General features: G+C 37.5%; 1 protein-coding gene across 3 annotated transcripts in view; it reads right to left on the bottom strand.

Annotated features, from left to right (window-relative positions):
• The window catches only part of ARHGEF7 (Rho guanine nucleotide exchange factor 7), a 70,620-nt gene that overhangs the window by 20,743 nt on the left and 32,109 nt on the right, over positions 1-17,768 (bottom strand). For all 3 annotated transcript variants that reach the window (XM_031056196.1, XM_005419965.3, XM_031056197.1), the window contains 8 exons: positions 13,317-13,455; positions 12,365-12,424; positions 11,087-11,233; positions 8,735-8,821; positions 5,232-5,310; positions 3,736-3,875; positions 2,876-3,100; positions 1,740-1,833 (listed from right to left, as the gene is read on the bottom strand). In XM_031056196.1, the coding sequence (XP_030912056.1) occupies positions 1,740-1,833; positions 2,876-3,100; positions 3,736-3,875; positions 5,232-5,310; positions 8,735-8,821; positions 11,087-11,233; positions 12,365-12,424; positions 13,317-13,455 (971 nt within the window). The remainder of the gene's footprint in view (positions 1-1,739; positions 1,834-2,875; positions 3,101-3,735; positions 3,876-5,231; positions 5,311-8,734; positions 8,822-11,086; positions 11,234-12,364; positions 12,425-13,316; positions 13,456-17,768) is intronic.

Genomic DNA, 17,768 nt, shown 5'->3' with positions numbered 1-17,768 from the left:
TTTTCCGACAGCTTAAGAGATGCAGGAACTCTAAACTATGGGTTATCCCTGTGTCAAGGCAGGAAAAATAATTGGATTTTGTAGTTACAATGCAGCACCATATAATTACAGTAGCAGGGCAAATACTAGACTTCTGAAATAGCATTTTGAGGGCAGTCAGTTGAAACATCTCAGTTCTTTTGTCTGTTGAAAAGCTAATTTGACACAGCAGTTCTCAAAACATAGCCCATAAATCCTCTGGATTCCTGAGAAGGGAAGTAACAAAACCCAGGCCTCTCTATCAATGCTTTATGTTTGACAGAAATGCTTTAAGTTTGACAGGAAACTTTTATAGCTCCACGAAAAAAAAGTTGAGAAAGTTGAAGAAACACAGAAGCTTCTAATTACTGATTAGGAAAGATGAATACCAAAAATCTGTAAGAAACACACAAAAAAATACCTTTCAATAAAAGTTATCTATCAGGAGTAGAACAATGTATTTGCAAGATACAGACTCCTTCCTTCTGCCAAGTAAAAATCTTTAACTCCTCCTATTGTGTTCTTTAACAATTGCTAAACCTGCAAGTTGACAGCTTCATCATCATCATTACAACTACTGAATCTCCATTCTCCGACATCTGAAATGATACTGTATTACAGTACTTTCATTTTTCCTAAACAGATGCCTTGCTGTAAGGATAAAACATCCTGAACTACAACATCCACTTGCTCATCCATGAACAGAGAATCATTCTGCTCGTTACCTTAACCTTTTCCATATGAAATTCACAGAACATTCAGAAGGACTAACACCTCAGACAAACCAAGAGCATCCTGAGGAAAAGCTCTTTCTCTCCAGCTCTATATAAGTCTGTGAGAGACAACTGCCACAATAACACACCTCATGCACTGAACACTCATGGCACAGACTCTTAAAAAGCCCATGAGCAAAAGATAGACATAGAGAAGCAAAAGTTACAGCAAAAATCTATCCAATAAAACACCCTGTTTTTTATTGATACAAGTAATCAGATTATTTTCATTCACACACATTTATCTAAGGAAGAATTACAGCAACACTGACAAGTAAGTGAATACTGTGCTTGCTTGATAACATTAACGCTCCCTCCACTTCAAATTATCCCAACATCCAGATTTTGACCTCTCTCTTTCTGTACATTACTACGTCTCTCTCAGATCAGTGTTTTTCTTCATACTTCAGGCAACCCAAATATCTGGGATTTATTTAGATACAGACATAATTTACAGGAGATAAGAGAAGACTGTTGGATCCTAGGAGTGATTGCAGAAGCAACTTCAAATCAGCAGCAATAATCAACTTTCCAACACCCAGGACAACAGAAGCTTCTACCAAGACCAACTTAAGAACACAGCTACAAATATTCTGCAAGAGTGGTTCGGTATCTTCACCTTGCTGCTTACAGGTTACTAAAACACAGGGTTAACTCACTGAACTTCACCTGGCTCTCTAGTGAGCCTCCCTTCCTCCTGTAACAAACAGAAATAGGCACTTCACAAGCAGACACCCACTGCAGCAATCAGTAAAGCTCTACAGATGCCATCACAGAAGAAGATGACTATAACAAACCATCCTCTGGGGATATACCTACCCCTCTCCCCTGACATGAGAGAGGAAATCAGGTGACTTGCTTACACTGCACACCTAACTCTTACAGAAATTAAACTGATCTTAATCCCAGCCTTTGTATTATGCAGATATTTGCTCAAGTCTCTCTTACTTTTTCTCAGTGCAAACTCTTCATCCGATGGCTTCCGCTCTGGCTTGCGTTTGGGAAGCAGCTTTTTCATGGTTTTAGGGCTTTTACTTAGATCCTGTACAGGAAAAATAAAAAGTAGAGCTTCTAGACAGTCTTTCAAAAATTTGACTTCTAAGATGCGTGCAGGAATTACTAACTAAAACCCTTTTAACAGCCCAAAATTCAGTTTACTAATATTTTTTGCCACGTTCAATTAGCTTAAATTGGCTGATTTCCTCTCTACCCTTCTTCCAACTGCACACACAGCCAAGTATTTTATCTGTTCTGTTAACAGAAATATACATAAAACCTGCTGCAAAGGCATTCAGCCTGTTTGCGAGCTAGAGTGAAGAGAAGAAGCAGGAATACATTGACAGGTCTTTTTCCTGAATAGTTGAAGAGACAACCCATTTCACTTGTCTACTGGGAAGCAAGCAAAAGAGGGACCTAACAAGAAAGCTTGGCAGGTACTACACTCTTCAAAGCCAAAGTTTGTAAAAGTCTAGGTCTGTTTTTACAGAGGACTACAGGAAGAAAAAAACCAAAACCAATACAACAAACAAACAAACCCCACAAACAAACAGCAAACCCAGCAGCATTTCTGCTCAAAATGTGGTCATGGTAATTTACAGGAACAATACTATGTTTCAGGAACAAAAGGAAGATGCTGGTCTACCCTTTACCTGAAGGATACAATACATGTTCTGTGAAAACACAGAACAAGAAAGTAAAAAGGGGACTGAGCAGGACCTACCAAAATTAATCAAGACAAGTTTTGGATGTTATTGTAAGCTAAACACTATAAAGATTATTGAAATTTTAATACGTTGGAGAATATAGTGGCCTACACATGAAAGCATAAAAGGATTTCAAGTTAAATTACAAAATAAGCATATAGTACAACAAAACTGATACAGCCAAACAGAAGAATCTCTTACAGCAGCTAAGTTTCAATACAAATCTTGCACTGCAGATCAACTCTCACTTTTTCCCTGTTGTTTACGAGATTTACAGAATTAAAGGAAAGTCACATACACACAGCCACCACAAAAAATTTACAACTTCCCACTGCAGGCCTGCCACACTGTCTGGTTTCTTGGCTGCTGGCCCTCACTCACCTCTTTGTAGCAGAGAGCTGCTGAAGGGCGCAGCGGAGGGGCCGGCCGCAGGCAGCTCAGGCTCCACGGCTTGGGTGTTTTGGGAGGTTCCAGCGGCCCCCAGTTGATTGTGGTGTGTGGAGTCCCATGATGGGAGGGATGAGGGAGAGTGTGGTAGGCAGGAGTCAGTGGTATTGGCTTGCTGTCTGAATGCTTGCTGGAGGGAGTCACTGGGTGGGAAGGAAGCTGTCAAACATGATGGGAAAGGAAAGGAGGCATATTATCATAACGGAGACACGGTGTCATCAAGGACCGGTGAAATAATCCCACTTGCTAAAGAATTCTTGTTTATTACAGCTGGCCTTCAAAACATTTTACACTAAATTATTTTTTGGAAAAAAGAAGCTTAATTTTTTTATTGTCTACCACAGACGGAGCACAAACTAAAGATAGAACAGCTACAAGTGGCCCTGCTCCCACTTCTCTCACCACTAAGGGTGGAGCTAAATTTAGAACCATTCATATCCAACAATTCAAATGCAGAACCCGAAGGAAATTACTGTTTCTCCACAGCCTGTCAAGTACATCACCAATTACAACCTACTGTTCTAAGTACACTTAAAAGATGGTGATGTAGGCACTTGGTCAAAACAGAAAAAGTAATGATATTGAACTTTCTTTCACCCCAGTTAACTGTTACACTGAGTTTTAAGCATTTTATTCTTTGTTCACACAATTAAAACCAGAATTATCTTTTTACCTAATCAACTACAGTGACAAAATTCAGTTCTTGTCACTAATGGCTAAAAAAAAGGCTTTCTATGGTGTTATATCTGCCAGACAACCTAATTATAACCTATTTCTGCTCATTCATTTCTTACCGTGTGAGATGGCACAGAATGAGGTTTAATGGTGGGATTCCCAACAGTTGTGACTTTGGTTTGCTTTTGCAGGTGATCCACCCATTCATGCAAATCTTGTTGGTTGTTACAAGATACTAATATCCTTTCAATCATATTTCCTAGGTGATAGACACCGGAAAGATATAGGAAATGAAAAAATAACAGTTTAGATGATCTGACATGATTTAAAAAGATGCTTATTTCTTAAAACATTATGTCCTCTCAATACTAAGCAAAAATTTAAACCATATTTTCAGTACAAGAGTCCCACTTTTCCAGGTTGTAACACACATCACCTCCATGTATTTATTCTTAGCCTAACACAGGAGTTCTACTTTTCTTCCCCTAACTCTAGTAATTAAGCACAACCTTAAATGACAAGAGTAGGAGACAGGCTCATTTACTAGCCTTACGCTTCTCCATCCTCCCCAGCAAAGCCAGCACATAGCCTAAAATGTCATTCTTGAGTCTGTACACTACAACACAGGAAAAGTTATAAAATAAGAGTTCACCAATCTTCTCTCAGAAGAAGGCATAAAATTAAAGCTAAGGCAAAAGTTACTAGGGAATGTAATGTCAACCAAAGATAACTTTCACTTCTGCACTTAACACCATTTAACCCATTGCATTCCCCTTGAAGTCAGCTGCATAGCTATTATCACAAAAAAACATTTTTTTTCTCAATATAAACTATTTTTCCCCTGTGACTCATGGCATTGATATCATACTTGAGACAGACAAAATCAGTTTCTTTAAATGCAATCTGCTTGGATGTTGAACTGATCCAGGAAATCAATAAAGATACAAAATTCCACCATGGGGACCCTGCGCTGTTCTTTAAATTGTCTCAGGACACACATGATGAAATAAATGACTAAACAGATAGAAATTACCTATAAGCACAATGGCAACAATCATTAACATCAGAGATGCTAAAGAAGCATCCTGTTTTCTCAGAAAAAGATGGAAAATTTCTAGAAGAAAACTCTTGCTCAAAGTTCTTCCAGAGCCTCTTGAATTCCTATTCTTTCAGTAAATAGTGTACTTGGAAGAGCTTCATCACAAAAGAGTTTCTCCAAGGCTACTGCCTCCATTTATTAAGATACAGAAATTCCAGAATGAATCCCACGCAAAGAGCTCCTTAACTGCTTAAGAGAAGCAGTAAAAAGCAGCCTTCAAGTGAGGCTCAGGGTAGCTGTGTTACAAAGTCTGAATAACCACAGGATGGCTGAGGCTGTAAGGGACCTCTGTAGGCCCCCACTGCTCAAGCACAGACACCTGGAGCTGGTTGCCTGAGATCATGGCCAGGGAACTTTCCAGTACCACAAAGGACAGCCATCTCCCCAGGCACCCTGTGCCAGTGCTTGGTCACCCCCACAATAAAAAAGTTTTTTCCTCTGTTCAGAGTGAGCATTTGATGTTTGAAACAGTATATGCTTGAATAACTAGTAAATAAAAATACTAATGGGCAATACCTGATATTTCAAATGCATTTTTATGGTTTTCACTGTCTTCTAGCTTTGTAATAGTCATTCCTGTCATAGGCAGTTTTCCCTTAAAAAGAAAAAAGATGAAAACATCGACATTAAATACAAAATACATAAAAACATTACCAATTAAAGAAAATATAAACTTTAAGCTCTGACAAAAGATGTTCACAGTAAATTGACACATACACCCCAATGGGTTTAAAAACATTAAAAAATCCACACAATCATCTCACAATGGGAATTTTTCATATCTCCAGCTTCTGCAAATGACATCTGTGATGTCAGTAAGTCTAGCTGATACCTATTCAGGCCACAAAATCCATACAAACACAACAGTGATCATTCCTCAGTCTTGGGTTCTTGAAACTGAGACCTTCAGGATCATGTTACATTACAACAGTGAGAGGCAACAGTGACTCTTCTTTAGGCACATTTGTTTGCAAACTGGCTTATTAGCTCCTAGAATAAGGTCTGTAGAACAAGTAAATTTATAAAGGAGTATTTCACAAAGTAAATGCATCAATTATTTACTGAAGACTTATTTTTCTAATAAAGCCACTACTAAATCCCCTCATGGAAATACTTTGAGGGGAAAAAAAAAGCAGGGAACACCTTCAAATTTGTAAGTTTTCTTCAGAAGAACATACTAATTTTTCAGGAGATCCCATTTTAAACCCAGTCAAGCAGGGAAAAATAAATCAGTTTAGGATAACTTTTTGACCCTTTAGAAACACAGATTAATAAATAAAATTGAGTATTTTTGGGATGAAAGGCTTTACTGAAACTTCAAGAAAAGTTCTTTAAGACATCCTGTATTCTCCTGCACAGAAACACTATTCAGCAAATACTGGCAAAAGAACAAATACTATGTACTGTGGAATTTTGGCTCCAACACAGCAGAAAGAATAAAAATCAACTTTATGTTTTCCTCTTTCCTAAAGACAGCAGAACGGACAAAGGTTTCTTAGAAGCTTGAAAACGAAAAATCACTTGGTATTCTGTAGGCACAGAGCATGCTCAGGCCCAAGATACCAAAGAGAAAGGAGGAGTCCTCTTGCGGCAGCTTCCCCCCGAAGGAAACATGGTGGCCACGCGCACTATTAAATGCAGCTAAAATTTGCTCTTTTGCCTTTTTTTCCATGTTTGCTGGTTCATTAATAACACAGCGTAAAAGCACAACAAGAGAGATGTGCAAGAACTGCTGACACAGGTGGAGAGGCAATATAGGAGTACACTGGAGACAGAGATCACCTGAACCACAGGGCTAGAAAAAGTACAAAGTCAGCAAAACAGAAAATGTAAGTGAACTTGTGAATCATTTGTATTTCCCTTCTCTTAACAAACAATTGTGCAGCCCTCCTAAGAAGTATGGTCCTTGCTCCTTGTGACTTCAGCTTAGCACTGCTAAAAGTTCTTCCCCTTAGCTCCTGTGGTAGATATCAGCACTATCACCCAGAAAATCTTCTGAAGCCTGACAACAACTGGGCTATTCAGAAATGCAGGGAAGGTGTTATGTAGGATGACGCCTCCAGTGGCATCATTTCCCTGGAAAAACTACATCATGTTCTGCAAATATCCATCCCAGTTCTGAGATGTGAACCTCAGAAAAAATGTCCAAGAGGCCAACATCATGCACTCTGGACATAAGCTCTGATCAACTGTCTCAGACACAAACAGCGATGAAATAATTTCCATTTGCTGTGAACATGTAGTCATTAAAATCTGAGACATTCTCAGTGCTGGGACTATCACACATGAGGTTGTGAGGAAATTAAGAGTTTTGCTTTCAAGGGATGGTTGGATAGTAAACACCAAGAAAGGGCTGTGGCCATTCTGAGTAGAAGCTAAAGACAAATCACAGAAAATGGCTTATTTATTTATTGAACAATGCTGCACATCTAGGGGATAAAGAGAGTAGGAAGAAGAAGAAATGCAAGTGATAGGAAAAATAAAGCCTGACGGAGCCTTTAATTTCATGTTGCTTGTTAACATACTAAATTTCCAGTCAGCTGCTTTGTAATCAGTACAGAAGACTCTATCCTCACCAGAAATTCTGTCTGTGCCACTCGGAACACAGAACTAACCTGCCTTTTCTACTATCTTTTTCCATCAACATTGGGATAATTAGAAATGCCACAAAGTTAACAAACTTGACTGTCCACTTGAACCACCTAATGCAGCAGCATTTCAGACAAATCCATCTACAATTGTGGCAGGTAGGGTACAAATCCAAACACAAATTTTGGAACTTAATTGCTCTTAATTAAAAAAAAAAGAAGTCACATTTTTGTGACTGACTGGTTGATCATGTAGCAACACCCAATAACCAACCTTTAGCATTCCTTTGAAGCAGGCAAATCACTGCTCAGGAGAAAGGAATGAACTGTTCAAGTGTCTGCTTTATAGAAGCATTTCTAGTAGGTGAAATCTCTGTCTCCTTTTAGAACTTGGTTGCAGATTTTGCCTGTCTTTTGGTATTTCACTGTGATGCCCCAAACCCACATGGCATTACTTGAACATTTACAAGACTTTGGAAGTCATGGTTTGCACATTTGCCTCTCTCAGGAGTCTTTGCAACAATATACCCAAGATGCAAGTGTTTTTGTGAAACAGCCTAGAGCTACAGGGAACCCAGACAAATGGCACCCCCTGCACTACAGCACTTGTTCCACCTCTGGAACAGGCCTGTGGGACAACAGCCACAAATGCTCAGCTAGGAAACTTGGGAGAGAGCTCAAAGACTCTGTCTACCAGCTGTGAGCAGAGGATTTGTGAACTGAAACACTTGGTGCTAAGGTCCCTAGGGCCACCTTGCACCATTTCAGGTGCTGTTACACTGGGGAGCCTGAGGCTGGGGCCAGGGACTGAAGGTCAGTCCATGTACTTGATATTTTCCCAGAGTTTGAGCATCTCAAACATACATCTGGAGCATGCGTTCAACTTCATCCAGATGGAATCTAGTCTGAGCCCCAAAACAACTTCTACTCTGCGACTCAGTGCTCATTAAACAGAAAAAACTAAAAGATGAATTTTGAAAGTGTGCCACCGATTCCAAGATAAAGCACAAATGTGGATGCATCTACAACTGATGGTAACTGCCCAATTCACACTAATGGAAGCTTAAGGGGGCTGTGCTATTTTGTTAAGTCTCAAACAGCAGTCAAAGAGCACTAACAAACCTATGCAGCAACACTGGTTTCCTACACAGATCCAAAAAGCTACCAACACTTCCTCTCATCAGCTACTACTAACAAAGTAATAAAAACAATATCTCCTTGGTGATAGTCACAGCTACAAAGAAAATCAAACCCTGGGCTTCTAGGCCAGAATTTCATAAAACATATGACCACTTATTGCAGATATTACCTTTCATCTTTATAAATGCAAAAGTTTAATAATCCTCCCAAGTTTCTTATGAAATATCATTTGGAAAGAACACAACCCCGCCCCCCCAACACATTTTTACACATGCAAATGTGTTACTTTACCTGATAGATAAAGCCACTCATTCTTGGGCTGGCAGACAACATTAGCAAAATGTTAGGGAAGAGAAGAAGATACCTTTCATTCTTTTCCTTGATAAAAGAAGAAAATGAAAACATAAATACACCATCACAAGTCTCCTCTCCCATTTTTCTATTACTAAAAGCTATCAGCATTATAATTGGATGATTACTCCACAAATATTTGCTCAGTGCAAAACTATTTCTCCATTGTATTTAGAAAAAGGAAAAAAAAAGGAAAAAAAAAGGAAAAAAAAAGGAAAAAAAAAGGAAAAAAAAAGGAAAAAAAAAGGAAAAAAAAGGAAAAAAAAGGAAAAAAAAGGAAAAAAAAGGAAAAAAAAGGAAAAAAAAGGAAAAAAAAAGGAAAAAAAAAGGAAAAAAAAAGGAAAAAAAAAGGAAAAAAAAGGAAAAAAAAGGAAAAAAGGAAAAAAAAAGGAAAAAAAAAGGAAAAAAAAAGGAAAAAAAAAGGAAAAAAAAAGGAAAAAAAAAGGAAAAAAAAGGAAAAAAAAGGAAAAAAAAGGAAAAAAAAGGAAAAAAAAGGAAAAAAAAAGGAAAAAAAAGGAAAAAAAAGGAAAAAAAAAGGAAAAAAAAAGGAAAAAAAAAGGAAAAAAAAGGAAAAAAAAAAGGAAAAAAAAAGGAAAAAAAAAAGGAAAAAAAAAGGAAAAAAAAAGGAAAGAAGTAGACAGAATTTCTTATTTTCTGTTTGAAAAGTGCTACTAACACATGCCTATACTTTTTCCAGCAGATTACAGCCTCGTATTTTAAAACAGGAATTTTACATTCTGGGTGAAATACTGACCTTGCTTAATATGATAACAACTGTGTGGCCAATTTCAGTAAAACCAAAATTACATACTGGATCTATTTCTTCCTATAATTTAGATGGATACTGTTACAGTTATATCAAGACTGTGGTCTCTCAAATTAGAGACCAGATTTTTAAACAGTGGATTATGCCCAGATGCAGAAAAAGCAAAGGAATAATTAGTATAGTCACAACAAAAGCACTCATTACTTTGTTCTGGTTTTAATTTTCTGGTTTCATGTACATTGTGGTTTTGTTTTAGGGTATTTTTATGGAAGGAGGAATAAGTTTACTCTGAATCTACTGCTATAGACAACAAAAGGGAGAAGCATTTAAGTGTAATATTGTAATGACAACATAGGTAAATCCACTGACAAAGCCACCATCCTAATTTCAAGCATCTTTGCAAAATTACAAGTCCTTAGCAGGTTTTAATGTTTTTAATTAAATATTTGCAAATGGCTATATCATTTTTAGAAAGACAAAACCAAACTCAGTTGCTGTTGCACAAATGAAGCTGTCCTGTATCTCGCCAAAAAGCTGTGATGCTAACAGATACTTCTAGAAGTCCATTACATTTGAGATTTTACCTCATGATGAGAGTGGGGGATGATGATTTGTTTTGCTGGCTTCAGAAAGAGACATGACTGCAGAAGATGCACTATCAGCTCTACTGAATCTTATTTATTTACTTAACACCTAACAAAATACCTGAGAGAAAAATATCAAGTGACTAACTTCTAAATATTCAGTTGCATAAACACTTTACTTTTTCTTCATATTTATGGACCTCTTTGTTCTAAGGGAGGAAATGGACTGAATGAGGTTGCAATTCAAAAGCCCTCATCAGATTCAAAGCCTCATTGACTTTTCAGGAGAATAACAAGCAATAAAAACATGTCAGTAACCTGTATAACATTGCCTTTCTGTTAGCACTTGCTTTTAAGAGTATTTTAACATTAGTTCTGGTAGGACAAGTTTTTCTTTGTTTTATTTGCTGCTTTGGTTAGAAAAAAAATCACCAGGCTGTCATTTCTAACTTTCTAATATATCTTCTTTTTCTATTTCTCAAAGAGCATTTGGTACTCAAGCTTGTATTTCAAGACTTACTACTTGAGCAATGTGCCCATAACAGCCAAAAAAGAGTTTGTTTCAGACACCTGACAACATAAAACTTTAAACCTTTTGCTATTTAAAACACACTGTAATTACTGCTATGCACAGTGATCCTGTAACATAACAACACATAGAAAATCTTGTTCAATTATGCCCTCAGAAAAAAAGCCCTGTAAAAATAATCTTACAATATTTGTAACTGTATTTAGGCACTTTTCAGTAAATTTTACAGTAGAGACCATCCATCTTCAAGGAATTTTATTTCAGGTTTTGTACAAAATGCCTTAAATCAACACAGGAAGATTTTAGCTTAGATTACCATCTCTGACGCACTCTATTTATTTCTCTTGTATAATGATTATAATGAATTTTATTCAAAATTGGAAGAGTGAGAGTAAAGATGAGAAGGACATTACCTCACTTCCAGCACACTGGATCATTACTTGTGACATGTAAATCACATTGCCAAGTGTTTTGATGTCCTCTCCCTCCCAACAACGAATAGCTTCTGTCAGGATTTGCAGTTCAAGTTCTTTCCGTTTCCGTACTTCTTGACATTGTGCCTAACAAACACAGGGAAAATATCATCTGTACAAACTCTACCAGTTTGGAATGGGTTAAGGGTAGACTTTTCATTTAGATGACTGCTATCAATATTTTTTATAAACTAGTTTTACTAAATTAAATACTACAGCTTTTCAAATACCATTCCAAATTCAGTCATAGCTCTGTTACTCAATTTTCTCCTTCCTTTTGATTTCAAATTATGGTACGACTAACCAAAAATGGACATGCTCAGTAGCAAAGAGTAACACAGCTGTCAGAAATACACAACTAATACACAACCAATACACATCTACAAAACAAAGCATCTTCTTTCAGTAACAAGAGACATGCCACCTGTGCAAACCTGAGTGTTTATAACCTTGTGTTCCTACTTTTATTAAGTAACTCCAACCTGCTCACATTATTTGAATTTTTCTCAACAGAATTGTTTTGTCTTGTTTTTATAGCACTCAACAGGATGCAATTCATAAACCTCTTCTGAACACTGTAACACTAAATTTCTAATATAAAAAATAAAGAATGTCAGGTTGTCATCAGCATACATTCCTAAAGGGAAGCACGACACATTAAGTTTCTTGTAACTGAGACTGCATTAATCATTGCTTGTTGCAGTTGAGGCAGTTTTTCTTTTTTTTTTTTTTGTAAAGATAGTAGCAGACAGCTTATCTGTGCAAATTAGGCTTCCTGTTCCAATTATTACTAGAAGTTTGGCATCTTCTGAACTTCACTAGCACTTTTATCTTCAACCTCTCTCAAATCCAACGCCATTCCCTGAGAAGGAATGCACGTAGGAAAAAAACACAGAACATGCACTCATTTGTTGTAAAGAAGCCCTTCTTCAGGACACTAGTCATGCAAGCACTAGTAAAAAGGGAGATGAAGTATGATGAGAGGGCAGACAAAGAGATGCAGAATCCTTTGCATAACTCTTATACCAATAGTCTACTTACTACAACTCCCCAGCAAATTCCCATCCTTAGCTCTGCCTACATACAGCATTGATTTCCAGGCTTTAAAAAATTTATTACACATTTATGAAAAAGCTTCACTCTTTTAAGTTATTAAAGAAGAGGTAATTAGAAAACATTCTACTTAAAATACATAATCTATTCTTCTATCACTCTTACAGAAAGATTTTTGAAGGCAGTCATGGATTTTTGAATATCTGGACGATCCGGATGATAATCCTAAAAAAAAAATGGAGAAAACATACATAAAAGATTCAGTTCTAACAGAATTAATTTTAAAAATTGTTAGAGGCTTAACTAAAACCAAATAAACAATTCTGCAAAATTGAAGTTGTAGACTGATCTAGTCTCTTCCTGGTCTTCCTATGTTAAACACTGGTGGGTCTGGCTTGTAGTAAAACTGCAGTTACTTAGAACAATCCTAGTTATACTTAAAATAGAGCCAAAGAAGTTTTACAAGATCTAGTGGATAAGAGATTTTGAAATCCCAAGGGAAAAGTATAAACAGAGTTTTGTTTAGCAGGTTAGCTTTGTCACAAAGGTGATTTCCTACAGACTATCTAGCACATTCTCTTGACACTGGCTGGCAAACCAATCTGTGTGACAAGACCCCCACACTTGCTATTTCTTTCCTTTTTTTCCCACTCCAAACATATAACCTATAAAATGCAAAGGTGAAAGGAGTAGGTCCTCAAACACCTTCTTGTCTTGTGAAGATCACTTTTGGACAGTGCTCACTAGACGTCAGAGGGACTATTTTGCCAATGTGTTCAGCATACTGAGGTGAAAAGCAGCATTCCCTCTGCAAGATAAAGTGGCCACAAGTAGTGTGCAGGGGACACATTCAATGTCAAGTCAACTGAAGACCCTGGTAAGACTATCCTAGGAATGATGATTACCTTCTCTGGATAGTTTTACTTTAAATGTTTTATCTTTTACAGGAAGTTTTACTGCACTGACTTTTACATAAACCACTGCAGACTGTAGTTTAGAAGGCTGACTGAAGAGCAAGCAAATGCAATTTTGGGTCCCATCATGTTTGACATGTACCTTTAAAATAATTGTTGTCAAATCATCATTAAGCTGGAACATAAATGCTGATAAGATATACCTCCATGTGCCTTTCAAGTTCTTTGAGTAACGTGGGGTATTTATCCAGACGCATAAAAGGTTTGCTGAGGCCCGTGGTCAGTACAAGGATCCCGGGGCTGTTTGCACCTTTCATCTCCATGAATTCTCCTAGCTCCTCACTGTGTACACAAGATATTTAAGCAAATTAAGATTAAATTATCAAAGCAAATAAATTACATAGGATTCACAATTCAATCTTTCACCTGCAATGAAGTATACCAATAAAACAGGAGGCCAAATAAAAAGTTAATTCAAGTATAACTTAAGTGCTGTGACCAGTTTGTGTGTTAAATAAAATACAGGAACAAAACCATGTGCAGATTCGGGACCCAAACACACATAGGAACAAATCCACTGTTCTAGATAACCAGTGCTCAAAGACAGTTCCTAAATGCTGCACCATTCAAGCAACAATTACAGAATAAAGCTGTATTTTATTACTCGGCTCTTTATTCTAGTAAAATGACATATGACCTTAGAGGTAGTTTACACAATACACAAGCAAGAGTCAAATGCTTCATATACAATTAAAAAATAGGTATTTTTATGGTGTCAGGCACTAATAAGAAGAGAAATTTTCAGAAGCTTTTTTTCTCTGGCACTTACATGTTTAATGACCTCATCTCACATCCAAGGTGTTAAGGCAAAAAAATTACCAACATTGATACAAATGGTAGAAATAATCACTGTACAGTCTATTCTCTAATAAGCTAGGGTTTCATTAAGTGTGGACTTACACAACACATTTCTTTTCACAGCAAAGCCACTGTAAGAAATCCATTCTCTCCATGTATCATTAATTGCTACTTCCCCTCTCCAGATATTTTTTGGTTATTTGAATAATTCAGAACTGGCCCAGCCCCTCAACTTTTACAGCAATTCAGTTAAAACACCAGATCTGAGAATTTCAGCTCCCTTTGCTATCAAGAAAACAAAATAGCTACATCTGCTTACAATGCAGAGATTTTAAAGGACTGTGGTGGAGGAGGACTAGCTTTTCAAGAGTTTAAATCACCAAGAACAAAATGAGCCCTCTCCATTCAGAATGAAAGATACAGCAGCATCTGGGCTGATTGCCAGGCTTCATAAAATACAAGTCGCAAAAGAACACAGAATTCTAAAGGCAAAAATCTATGTAAAAAATACAGAAAGTAATTTATTAAAAATGTAACATCTTACTGCATTCAAGACACACACACACCTTCCCACTGCAGAACAAGTGACATTGATTATTCATTGTCATTTGTCCAAGTAGATGTCTTGAAGAGAACAGAACAAGAACACAAATATGGTGCTTAGGGGTGTGGTTTAGTGGTGGATTTGGAAGTGCTGGCTTAACAGCTGGATTTTATCCTAAAGGTCTTTTTCAACCTACATGATTCCATAGTTCTATGAGCTGTGATCTTCCCATCCCATCGCAATCTAAGTGCTCCACCCGCCATCCCACCTGGATCATTCACCTCTCAGACACCTAAGTTTCCCCCAGCTCACAGAAAAGGTACTTTTCCATACAGTTTACTCCAAGTTTACTTGTCTTTGGATTAGCTAATTAGAATTTACTTACACTACACCTTGCTTATGTACAGCCAGCATTGTTTCTGAATTGTCAGGTCCATCATCATTTTACACCACCACTTTCAAGAGTTTTCTGTCCCCATTCTAAGGAGGCCCAAGCTCTCCTCAGTGTATGTATTTGTGCCATTTCAGCTACATTTAACTACAGAGTGCAGAAAGAGGGTGAGGGGATTTCTCAACATCTGCTGTGCATTTTAAAGATGCAAAGAGAAGAGCTGGGCACACTTGGGAAAGACCTTGCATCCCTCTTAAGCAGGATATATCAGCAACTCCAGGCCTTCTAAATCAGCTTGTGACATAAACAGGTTTTAGCCAAAATTAAAACACCTCGAAAAACTTCCTACAATACCTTGCATGAAGTGTTATAATAATGCAACACAGATGAACCCGAGTACTTCTGAGCTTAAATTTAAATTTAAGTAAAGCTGGCCAGCTCTGAATACCTAGAGGGTGAAGACCTACTTTGCCTAATGCTTCCTTAATCACAGCCCTTGCTTAGCACAAAATCACACCACTTCAGAACTTGACCTAAACAAAAATACAGATTTTGACTTGTAGCTGCGTCTTGGGTTTACCACTTCCTGGTCAAGTATTCAGGGTAATTCCCTGAAACATCAGGCTTCCTGGCTACAGTGTGGCGTCACCTCCTCTCCCCCGACTCAGTTAAAAGAAACTGTTTCCAGAAAGTAATAAAGGTACGACACCCAGTTTACACAGGAAGCTTTACCAAAGTTCACCAGGAAAGCCCTTCTGCTAGACAGCACTCATTGGTTTTAAATTTCAATTCTCTACGTGTATGACACTGATCATGTGCAAGTCATTGCTCTTCTGTTTTATCCATTCATTGCACCTGTAATCAGCCCTACCCATTTCAGCATCATAAAGTCAGGTTACACACAGTACTTGATACTTCATCTTCTTAATGTTAAAGATATTTCCTACAAGAACCAAGAGGAAGTAGCTGTTTAAACTCATTCTTTGCATTTTGTTTGCTTCAGTCAGACACAGCCCCTGCTGCCTCATTCTACCAACTCTGCCCTTTTACAGTATCTACTACTCTTGCTCATTTCAGGCAGCACAATCCATAAGTGTATTACACAGATTCTCTCACCCCTACAAAGCTGCATTTTCCACAGGATGTTTTAATCTCAAATACCACAGGTGACTCAATTTAACACTGCTCTGAAGAGTCCTCATTTTTGCCCTTAGACTGCTAAGGGGGAAAACCCCCCATTCCTAGTTACTTCAGCCATTTCCATATTGTTGAGTGCATACAAATGCATGATAGTAAAGAGTATTTACTGAGCTATCCACTCAGACAATGCAGGCACTTCACCCTCCCCTTTTTTTTTAATGCTTTTACTGTAGGAGAAACTTTGGTTACTGTTTCACACACATTCACATTTCTAGTTTTCACTATCATTGTTCCATTTCTTCAACTTCAGCATTATGAAAGATAGGTGAAAAAACTGGGGAAAAATTACTGTAGCTTGAATTAAGAATGACTTCTTGGAAACCTAAAATAAAAAGCTGGCATTATCTTGTTTTCACTGTTTATTCTGCAACCCCTTTAACTAAACACACTCAGTGGTTATGCCATTCTCCACCTAAGTGACACTTGGTGTTGATCATCACCTTTTTTACTTAATCACAATATAGAAATCTATGGAGCAAGTTTAAACCTCAGCTCACCTGAAACATACACAAAGTCCTGAAAAACAGGCTTAGCAATGGCATCAACAGGGAGCAGTGTTAATAGGTGCAATTAAAACTGAATGACGAAGTTTTCCTCCCAACATTCCCAAGAGGACAATGTTTTCTTTCATACACTTCTATGCTTCCCTCTGACAAGTTTTGACATGCCTGCTCGTTCAAGCTCTAGTCTGAACATAGGCACACACTCCTTTAATACAAGAGTACCCAAAATTTTGTCTGAGCAGTTCCATCATGCAGACCACTGTAGCATTCTACTCATGCTATACCAACCTGGTATCTCTGCAGCTTTGTGGACATAAAACATCCCTCAAAATGTGGATGTTATTTCAGCTCAAAGCTTAAAGTGAGTGTCTTCCATTTAGTCACAAAAGACAAATAGCATACAGGATATAATGGAAGGGTTTACTTTTACTTTCAAAAACATAAGAGGGGGTTAAAACACTGTTTGAACATGACAACAGCTCACAACCGTTTTGTAATTAATTGCAACATAAAAAAGTCTGTGTCAGCTGCTTTGCCAAAGACAATGGCTCTTTCATGTCACAATTTCAATTGATGCCTGCAAGTACCACAGTCTCCTAGGAGTATGTGCTAAATGAAACTCCAGCCCACAGCTAAGACTATGTTTTAATAAAAAGCTATCATTTAGCTGAACAGGAAAATCTTTTGAACAGTGAAATCATCAACTCAGTCACAACTGCCTAAGCACGTAGCTTTTCAGAAGGAGGCAGATGAGACTTTAATTCACTACTCACATCACTTTACACAATAAAATGCAGAGAAGCATACAAAAGTCCTGTGCTTCATTTATTCTGAAATCTCAAGCTGAAGCGTTCTCCCCACTCCAGACTGGAGCTAGTTCACAGCTTGAGATATTTTAAAGGTCACTATGAAAACTGTCTTTAAGCCCTACTAATATATTCAAGTCCTTCTCTAACTAGCTGCCTCAAAAGCTGCAAATCACACTGGAAGAGGGAAGAAAACAAAGTTCAGATGTGCCTACAAGTAACAGAAGGAAAAAAAAAGGCCATTGAACCTTGAGGAAAGCAGATTCAGGAACTAAAAATGCAAACATTTAAGTCACAACTTACACTTCTGAAGGAGGTCTCTGTTTGTAATAGATGGAGCATGAGCTGTCACT

This window comes from Geospiza fortis, unplaced genomic scaffold (genome assembly GCF_000277835.1).
Source record: "Geospiza fortis unplaced genomic scaffold, GeoFor_1.0 scaffold192, whole genome shotgun sequence".
Taxonomy (NCBI): Eukaryota; Metazoa; Chordata; class Aves; order Passeriformes; family Thraupidae; genus Geospiza; species Geospiza fortis.
This window is presented reverse-complemented; position numbering and strand designations above follow the sequence as displayed.